This window comes from Prinia subflava (assembly GCF_021018805.1).
Source record: "Prinia subflava isolate CZ2003 ecotype Zambia chromosome W unlocalized genomic scaffold, Cam_Psub_1.2 scaffold_39_NEW, whole genome shotgun sequence".
In the NCBI taxonomy this organism is placed as follows: Eukaryota; Metazoa; Chordata; class Aves; order Passeriformes; family Cisticolidae; genus Prinia; species Prinia subflava.
The window spans coordinates 1693984-1704113 of NW_026960613.1; the positions used below are offsets into that span (position 1 = coordinate 1693984).

At 49.6% G+C, this 10130-nt stretch overlaps 1 protein-coding gene across 1 annotated transcript; it reads left to right on the forward strand.

Annotated features, from left to right (window-relative positions):
- Positions 1-1141: 1141 nt before the first annotated feature.
- LOC134565206 (uncharacterized) lies at positions 1142-9587 on the forward strand. The gene is made up of 2 exons (XM_063424693.1): positions 1142-2479; positions 5836-9587. The coding sequence occupies exons 1-2, from the start codon at positions 2335-2337 to the stop codon at positions 6453-6455; spliced, it is 765 nt and encodes a 254-aa protein (XP_063280763.1). The 5' UTR covers positions 1142-2334; the 3' UTR covers positions 6456-9587.
- Positions 9588-10130: the final 543 nt, after the last annotated feature.

Below are 10130 nucleotides of genomic sequence, written 5' to 3' on the forward strand. Positions count from 1 at the left end.
TGACCGCGGGGCGGGTTGGTGGGGACGGGGTCCCCTGGTAGCAGCCTGTGTGGGAAAGACCCCCAGGCTGCGGTCGCGCGGCCCCCGGGGATCGGGTTTTTTGGCCCCCTGCCCTGGTTTCGTTCCCCCTGGCGTTTTTTCGTTCCCTCAGTTGTTTTAAGATTTTTATTTGTGTGCGAGCGCTGGCTCGCGGGACTGCCGGCTGGTGTGGGTTTTTGCTGGTCAGTCCGCTTCGTTTAAGCACCGCGCGCCGGCATTTTGCAGCAGCGGTCGTGAGCGTGCTTCCACCACTTTTAAAAGCGCGCCGCGGCGGTTTGTTTTTCATTGCGATTTTACGTTCGCTGGCTCCAGAAACGATACAGGCAGGATGGGTGCCTCCCTGTCTGCTTCCCAGAAAGGGGTTTATTACGTTTGCGTTGAACAGCTTGATGCTAATAAGGTTAGGTTTTCTAAAGATTGTTTAAAAAAGCTGATCAGATGGGTTTTCCTGCACTACCCGAAGGTGTCCCAGGCTATGGTCCACAGCTCCCGATTTCGGGAGACGGTGGAAAAGAAATTATTACAATTAGGAAACGCTGGGGACCAGGACACACAGAAATTAGCTTTTTTAGTTTTACAATTAAAGACGACAGCAACGAATAAGGGAGTGCAGAAAATCTCTCTGAAAAATCAGCCTGCCCCGGTTTCCCCTCACCCCAGTCCCAGTCCCTCTGCCCCGAGAAGGGGAATTTTAAAGAGAGCAGTGACCCAGAGGGTTGCTAGCCCAGGCTCTCTGAAAAACTCCCGGTCCCCCAGCCTCAGTAGTCTTGGACGGACTGCTGAGGACTCCTCGAGAAGCCCTGGCCAGGCTGATCGAGGACCTCACCTCCCCCCTGCTTCTCCGAGTTACAAACCCAAAGTTCAGTTTAATTTAAGTGCATCACACCAACCACCAAATGGCGGCTGTGATACACCAAATAGCGTCCACTCCACCATGTGGCCGTCACCCTTCCCCCCTCCCCCAAACCCTTTCCTTTCCTCCAACCCCTTCCTTCCCTCAGCTCCTCCCCCAGCCCCTCCCATAACCCCTCCCTGGACCCCTCCCTCCTCCCCAAAGGTCCCGCCCACTCACCCTGCCCATCGACATGCCCCTGAGGCGGAGCCAAGTCCATCTCCCTGCCCCAGAAGGAGGCCATCTTGCCAGCAATTTTCCCATGCCCTCACTTCGGGTTCCCATGGTTGGGAACCGGAAGAAATGAGCGATGGTGAACCGGAAGTTGCTCTTTCTGCTGCGCCTGTCACCTACCGCAGAACACGTGGTGGTGACACACCAAAACCCAATTGGCATGCTTTTTCCCAAAGCATCATTCGGGATTTATGCAAGGCGCACAAGGATTATGGCAGGGAGAGCCCCTACTTCCGTGGCCTCCTCACTGCTGATCTCGCAGGTTTTCATGTTGTTCCTGCAGACCTCCGGCAGCTTTTCTCTTGCCTAATGAATGGCACAGAGTTTAAGCTCTGGGAGGCAGCATTCAAACAGGCCCTGTGAGAGGCTATGCCTCAGTTGCCCTTCCCAGCCATCGATGAACAGGGCAATCCCCTTTCCCTTGAGTTGCTTCCTGGTGAAGGTACCTACGTTTCTCCTGAGTCCCAGGCAGCCCTAATACCCTCGGCAGTCCTCTCCATTATAAAAGATATAGCCTGCAAGGCTTTCTTCTGTTTGCAGCCAGACGCACCATCACCACCCTATACCACCATTAAGCAGGGACCTTCTGAATCCTTCGTTGCTTTTGTAGAGCAGCTCACCAGAGCAGCGGAGATTCAGGTTAAGACAGAGAGTGCACGGGAAGGTATTATAGGGGAGCTTGTTTTTGTCAATGCTAACGACCTGTGTAGACAGGCAATCTTAAGTCTTCCCCTAGATCCGCCCCGCACTCTCCAGTCCATGCTCCAGGTGTGCCAGATGAAGGTGCCCTTCCTTGCCCGGAGGAACCCACCACCACCCTCCCAGGCAACTTTTCCGCCCAAGACTGTGCGTGCTGCAGACACATCCCAACAGCCTCCACATCGTCCGCCTCAGCGGCGACCCTCCTTCGGCAACCGCCCTGGTCGCTGCTTCTTTTGCAAAGAGGAAGGACACTGGACTACCAACTGCCCTAGGAGACCTTCACAACAGCGTTCTCCAACTACACCTCCGGGAACGCCGGTGCCTTCCCAGGCACAGCAAAAAAACTGAAGGGGGAGCGAGGGTCCACCCAGCGTGACGACCCCAATCGGGTGGACCGGGCAGGGAACTCCAAAGGGGGTCAATTGGATGGACATTTTATACCGGACTTGACATCACCTGAACTCGAAATGGCAAAACCAATTCTCACCACCTCTTCCTTTTTTGAACTCTACAGGTTGCATCTCACCAGACCATTGCACCTGACGGATAGGGACTTTCATTTCGTCACCATAGACCCAAGGAAGTTACATCGGTGGCCAATGACCGGCGAAGGTAAGTTCATCGTCGTCGGTGATTGCAAATATACTCCGCAGGAGATTGAGGTAGTCCCGGGGACACTTCACAACAACCCCAGGGCCCTCATTCTCTGGCTGCGCTGCACTCATCCGCCCACATTTTTACCCGAGGGCCAGGTCATCGCACAGGCAATCCCATATGGTGACCCAGAACATCTTACCTTCACTGTCAATGCTGTACATCACATTTCCACCCGAAAGCCCTTGGTGCGATGTACGCTCACTGTGGGAGATGAGTCAATAGATAAAGATCTGCTTTTTGACACAGGGGCACATGTGACAATTATTCCGACCGTGGAATGGCCGTCGCATTGGGCCCTGGAGGACGTGGCCAGACAGATCCGGGGTGTAGGAGGGTTCCAATCCGCAAAACAGTCAAAAAGCGTGGTAAAAATTACGGGGCCAAAAGGACAAGTGGCTGCCATCCATCCTTTTGTTTTAGATTACCAGGAACCCCTGCTTGGTAGAGACCTCATGGCCCGGGGGGGGTCACAATTGACACTCCCGACCCCTCGCAAAATTTTTGGGCAGCGGCTGCTGAGAAGCGCCCGACCCTGAAACTGAATTGGACGACAGATAAACCAGTCTGGGTTGAGCAGTGGCCGCTAACAAAAGAGAAATTACAGGCCCTTGAGGAGCTCTTGGAGGAGCAATTAGCTAAAGATCACATCGTGGAGACCAATTCTCCATGGAACTCGCCCATTTTTGTCATTCGAAAGAGTGACAAAAAACAATGGTGCCTCCTCCACGACCTCCGCCAAATTAACGAGGTAATTGAAGATATAGGGTCTCTCCAACCTGGGATGCCTTCCCCAACCATGCTGCCACGAAATTGGAATCTGGCTGTAATTGACATAAAAGATTGCTTTTTCCAAATTCCTCTACACCCGGACGATGCCCCGCGTTTCGCCTTCTCGGTTCCTTCCATCAACCGAGCGGCCCCAAGGAAGAGGTACCACGGGAAGGTGCTCCCGCAAGGGATGAAGGCCTCCCCAGTGATGTGTCAGCAGTACGTCTCTTCCTTGCTGTCCCCTGTGCGTGCAGCCATGGAGGGGGTTGTCATCCACCACTATATGGATGACATCCTCATTTGCGCGCCGACCGAAGATGAACTTACGCGAGCGCTTGACCTTGTAACCAATTCGTTAGTTGCTGCAGGGTTCGAGCTGCAAAAAGATAAGATCCAAAGGATGGCACCCTGGAAGTACCTGGGCCTGGAGATTGGTAAGAGGACCATTGTGCCTCAAAAATTGGAAATACGGACAAACGTCCGTACCCTTGCAGACCCCCATCAGCTTTGCGGTGCCTTGAATGAGGTAAGGCCCTGGCTAGATCTGACCACCGAGGATCTAGCCCCTCTTTTCAATTTATTGAAAAGGGGAGGGGAGCTCAGTTCTCCTAGGGTACTTACCGCAGAGGCAAAAGCAGCGTTGGAGAAAGTCCAGCAGGCAATGACATCGCGACAGGCACACAGATGCGATCCCGAGCTTCCCTTTCGGTTTATCATTCTGGGTAAGCTGCCACATCTACATGGGATCATTTTTCAATGGGACACGGGTGCAAAAACATCAGCACACAACACCAAGGGCCAAGGCAGAAAGGACCCTCTTCTTATTATAGAGTGGGTCTTTCTCAGCCACCATCGGCCCAAAAGAATGACACAGCCACAAGAGCTTATGGCTGAGCTCATCCGCAAAGCAAGAACGCGGATGAAAGATTTGGCAGGATGCGACTTCGAATGTATTCACATGCCAATTGGATTGTCAACAGGCCAAATGACCAAACCCATGTTGGAGCACCTGCTTCAGGAGAATGAAGCACTTCAATTCGCTCTAGATTCCTTTACGGGCCAAATTTCAATTCATCGTCCGGCCCACAAATTATTTAATTTGGACGTAACATTTAGATTGGCTTTAAGGAGTGTCCAGAGCAGGAGACCTCTCGATGCGCTGACAGTTTTTACAGACACGTCCGGGAGTTCTCACAAGTCAGTAATGACTTGGGAGAACCCTGAAACTCAGCAGTGGGAGGCAGACATTAAAGTGGTTGAGGGTTCACCTCAAATAGCCGAGTTGGCTGCTGTTGTCAGGGCACTTGAGAGATTCCCTGGACCTCTTATTATTGTAACCGACTCCGCATACGTAGCGGGGGTGGTATCTAGATCAGGCAATTTTACAAGAGGTGTCCAACACAGCTCTGTATGAGCAGCTCTCGAAATTGGTCAAACTTGTCTCCCACCGAGAGCAACCATTTTATGTGATGCATACCAGGTCGCATACCGATTTGCCTGGGTTTATTGCTGAGGGTAACAGGAGGGCTGACGCTCTTGCTGCCCCTGTAGCGATAGCCCCGTTGCCTGACGTTTTTGAGCAGGCCAAGCTCAGCCATCAGCTGTTCCATCAGAACGCGCCTAGCTTAGTTAGACGTTTTAACCTCACACGTCAACAAGCTAAGGCGATTGTCGGCTCGTGTCCTTCCTGTCAGTCCCACGCTGTGCCTACCCTGTATGCCGGAGTCAACTCTCGCGGGTTGGAGAGCTGTGAACTCTGGCAGACGGATGTCACCCACATTCCATCCTTTGGGAGACTGAAGTACGTTCACATCTCCGTCGATACCTTCTCTGGCGCTGTCTATGCCTCTGCGCACGCAGGCGAGAGGGCCCAACATGCTATCCAACATTTTGTTCAGGCCTTCTCATTCATGGGCATCCCCAAGGGGATCAAAACAGACAACGGCCCGGCGTACAAGTCCAAGGAATTTGCTGGCTTCCTGCAGCAATGGGGAGTGGAGCACAAAACAGGCATCCCCCACTCCCCCACAGGCCAAGCAATCGTAGAGAGGACCCACCAAGAGATCAAGAGGGTCCTTAAACAACAGCAACAGGTGTTAAAGGTGGAACCGCCGGCAATCATATTGGCCCGAGCCCTTTATGTCATCAATTTTCTAAATTGTTCTTTCGAAAGTCCCAATCCGCCCATTACCACACACTTTGGGTGCAATAAGGAGTGGCAGTTCGATCCCAAGCCCCCGGTGCTGGTGAGATCGCCTGAGTCAGGGAAAGTGGAGGGTCCATTTGACCTGGTGACGTGGGGGCGTGGGTACGCCTGTGTCCTCACGCCTACCGGAGTCAAATGGATACCTGCCAAGTGGGTAAAACAATTCATTAAAAGGAAGAGGGAGCGTGACGACAGCGTCCCGCAGGTGGCTTCGGCGGCATTCCACCGTCGAAGGCGAGTCTCCTCCAGACCCTCTCTTCCCATCCTGTGGGAATGGGACCATGACCTGCCCTTTACCTATTTTTGTGACCCAAATTAATAATCTTTTGCCCCCCAGTTTTGTTTTTCAGACCTGGACCCAAGATGCTAAGCCTCCTGACCGTGCTCTTCCTGACCAAGCTGCTAATATTCACTCAGGCTTGGACCGTCCCACAGTCGCGAGCCAACGTGTGGGCTCTGCTCGCGGAATTTATGGGACAGAATCACATCTGTCTCAGTCAAGCATCAGCCTCAGACCCGATGTCCACATGCCTCATGGGGATTCCCTTTAAACAGTGGGAAATACCTGAAAGACTTCTCCATTGTGCCCACTGCATCAGTAAGACCCCCCAATTTAATCCTTTTATTGGCTGGAGGAATTTTGTGCTTTCCCTGCCAAATATGAGGGAGGAACCCCGAGAGCTGTGGCTCCTCGGAGCGACTGCAGCTCCCGCCTGCATTCGTCTTACCAATTTGGCCGACGCTTTAGACAACCGCACCAAGCACGTTTTTCAATCTAAAGTGCTAGATAGAGCCCACTCGTGGTGCAAGAAGTTGGCCAAGGGAGTTCTTCCTGTTGCCCTGGTTTTTCTGAGATTTTTAAAAGCCTTCTACTTGCTTGTAAGATGGAGTCAGTTCTTTAGCTACTGTTGTGATATTAAGGGTCAGTCTTTCACTTTCTCACGCTTTGGAACATAAACAACCCTTCTTGTTTTTGTTCACTGTCCTTTGCTTACATATTTCCAGCCTGAAAATAATGTTGGTTGACAGCTGGTCTGGCCAGTGGGGTGAAGGGGTAGTAGCCCCAGGAGCCAATGTGCTCCCAGACCCACAAGATTATAAAAGGAAAAGAATAAACGGGCTGGGCCGTCTTTTCTCGGTGGGGAGCAGCTTTCACTGAAGACTCTGCCTCCGTGTTGTTGATTATTGCATTCCAGGCAACATCTTCCCCCTCAAATTTACAACCACCCCAAAAGGTTACCCGAGGGAGTCTTTCTGATCTGCAGAGATCGGGCTTGGGTAGGTATCCCCTCTCGTCTTTCTGGAGGTCCGTGCACCCTAGGAAAGGTAGGGCTGTTCACACCCAACAAGATGCAAATTACAGATTGGAAAGAAAAGCAAAAGAGACAAAGTGGTGCACATGGATTGGCAGTTTCCAAAAGAGACCTTAGAAAATTGGACCCAGATTGCGATTCGGAAATTATTTATTGGAACAAAACTAAAGAGGTCGCAATCACGAATTTTGCCCCATGGGTCTCCATTGCTAAGGCCGTGGGGGAATTGGGACATTTAAAATGTTGGGTGGTGAAACAAGCAAATTTAACCTCCAGAACCCTATTCAACCTCCTGCAGGATGAGGAAATAATGAGGCAAGCTTCCCTCCAAAATCGGGCAGCCATAGACTACATCATACTTCTCCACGGTCACACGTATGAGGAGTTTGAGGGTCTATGTTGTTTTAATCTGTCAACTCGGGCTGAGAACACTTGAAAACTCATTGCACAGATGCAAGATATGATCAGTGACATCAAAAGAGAGACAGGTGATTGGATGAGCAACATTTTTAAAGGTTGGGGTTTATCTGGATGGGCCGGGTCCATTTTAAAAACATGTCTGTTGATTTTGTTTATTATTTTAATTGTTTGTCTTGCTTTCGGACTAATCAGGAGATCGTTAATTAAGTTAGTTTTAAGTTCCACATCTGCCCCCTCTCCGGCTGCTGCTCGGGTCGCCAAGGCCACGGCTCCTGAAGACGAGTTGAAGGAGCTTGAGAAGGAGCTTGAGGAAGAAGGTGATGGTGAAAGCCTCGCAGACGATTAGTGGCCAACCCAACAACCTTGATTCGCCAAATGTTACCTGGACTCTGAGCATCTGCCGGACCCCCCTCAGTTTCATTCTTTTTAGTAAAAAGAAAATGGGGAGATGTGCCAGTGTGTTAATTTAATCAGTTATGCTTTGTATAATTTTGTACTCTTTTAGTTCTCTGTACCCCACCCCCGATTGTTCCTTTGTTTAACTCACATGACTCCTGTACCTGTTATGCAGCACACGGTTAGCTGCCTGTTATTTCTCCCGCCTTTGTAAAATCCCGCCCACTCTCTCCTGATTAGCCCAAAATATGTTCCCCTACCCCCAGATCCCCTGGCAACCTGCCCTGGTTGGCTAGCAGCGGCTGACCACCCCCTTTGTCCCCCCCTCCGACTCCCTCGGACAAAAACCCCCTGCACCCCCCTCCACCCGAACAGTCCCGGGCTGGAGAGGTGTTTGTAATAAACCCTCTGTTCGTCTGGAATTTGTTTCCTCCTTTCCTTCCACTGCCTGTCGAATCTCCATCTCTCACAAGCCTCTGCTAGGCAAAGAACTCACAGGAGTCAGTACTGCCTGCGTTGCTCGCAGACTGACCCCCCCCTACGGCGCCTGTCGCTGCTCTGGGCTAGCCGTGACAGAGCCCGTCGGCTCTCAGTGAGCACATCGACAAAAAGGGTGAGATGTCACCATGAGATTCTACTAGTTGCTGAGCGTTCATATTAAAGTAGAAGGTTTGCACCTTCTCACGCTCCTTTCATGTAAACACCAGCTGTGTTCTATAAACATAGCCATTGTTTTCACATTCCTTGCTGGGACAAACAAGACTGTGTGACAGTCCCCTTGACCAATGCGGTGAGAGGTGGGAATGCCCACTCTCCAATCCATGGTCATCTTGCTAGAAGTATAAAATAGGAAGTAATAAACAAAGCAGGAGGATTTTCCCCCTGCTGCACTGATCTCCCCAAACTCCGGACTCCGTGTGTCTTTGTGGCGAGGCTCACAGAGACAGATGTAGTTGTATTTTAGGTAATATTTCACGTGCCTTCGGTGTATGTTTTGTAGTTATTAAGGGCTGTTGTTTCACTTTGTGGTTTTTGCCTTTGTGGTGATTGGGATCGTGTAGATTTTTTTGGGAGTCAGATATCTTTTTATTGATATTTTATTAATTTTATCATTCTTATTATTCCTTTTTTCTTTCTAGGTTACATCCTACAGGTATCATGGGCCAACTGAGTGAACGATGGTCCAATCCTGCACATCCTGCAATGGGTCTCTGCCCCTTCAAACATCTCATGCATTTTTGCATTTAAAAAAAAAAAAGGTCAACTCAGGTTGTCCAAATAATTGGAAAAATAAACCAGTTTGCTGTTGCAGGTGTGATGCAAGGACCACTGTCTTTTGCTAAAAGGCAGGAAAAGCCCTTGTTATCTGAAAGGATGATTCCTAGAGTTATGAATCTTGACAAATTTGACTGCCAGTTTTGAGCAAGCTAATGATGTTTTGGTTTTTTCTGTATTATAATTAGTAAATAGCTAAGCTTGACGCTGGTGCATGGACATGGTTGTGAAGGGTCAACACCGAATGCCAGAGAACTTCCCTGACCATTTAAGTTGGTGCCCAATGGAAGTTCTATTTAGTGATTGCTTGATTACTAATGGGACTTCTGGTGTCATGTTTGTCTTTTTTTCTCTTGCAAGGGCCTGCAGGAGAGGACAGAGACACAGATGCTGCCCTCAGCAAAAACTAAAAGGGGGAGATGTGGGGCTGACATTGGTCTGAATTGAGGCTTCAGGCTCTGCCAGTGTCTGTGAAAGGCAAGTGAGCAACTTTCTCATGTTAGCCTGAGAAATCTTAAGGAGGAATTCAAACAAACCTTGGGAAGTGAGAAACCATCTGCAGGTGGTGTTTTTTCCAACATGTTTACTGGCAAAAGAAATGTTTACAAAAGGGTGTAGACGCTGAATAACCAATCATGTTCTTTGTACCGAACTACTCTATAAAAGTAGAATTTAGAAGAATAAAGTTTGCTCTCATCTTTACCATCATGGAGAGTCATGTTATTTCTGTGCCGTCTGAAAATTATAACAAAACCTGGCCATGGTGGGGGGGGTTGGAACTAGATGATCTTTAAGGTCCCTTTTGACACAAGTCATTCTGATTCTATAACATTCTTTTCATTTAAGATGCTAGTACTTACTCTACTCATCTTGCTTGTTTATACAATAGTAATTAACCTCAGACTCAGGCCTGAGTCAATAGTCAGATGTTTTGTTCAAGTTCCCCCTTGACAGCAGCATGCTCTAAAACAAGTACCCCATGACAGAATGGGCGTGGGGAGGGCTATTTGAATGAAGACAAAACCAAAACTACACCCTGACTTCCCAGTCACTGGTTTATTCGTGTCTCCTAGCCAACAGGAACTGATCTCTTTTCTAATTAACTCAGTCTCTACAAACCTACTGTACTGTCAGCAGCTATTCAATGGTCTTCTCTTTCTAGAGGCAGAAATCAAAGTCCTTATTTAAGCAGACTTTCAGCCAAATATGCAGCAATAATTTCTACTAT

Bases quoted from the DNA above. Each gene is read 5' to 3' on its own strand.
- LOC134565206 (XM_063424693.1), top strand. From the start codon at position 2,335: ATGGCAAAACCAATTCTCACCACCTCTTCCTTTTTTGAACTCTACAGG. The intron at 2,480-5,835 runs GTAAGTTCATCG...TTTGCCCCCCAG, and splicing joins GTGGCCAATGACCGGCGAAG to TTTTGTTTTTCAGACCTGGA.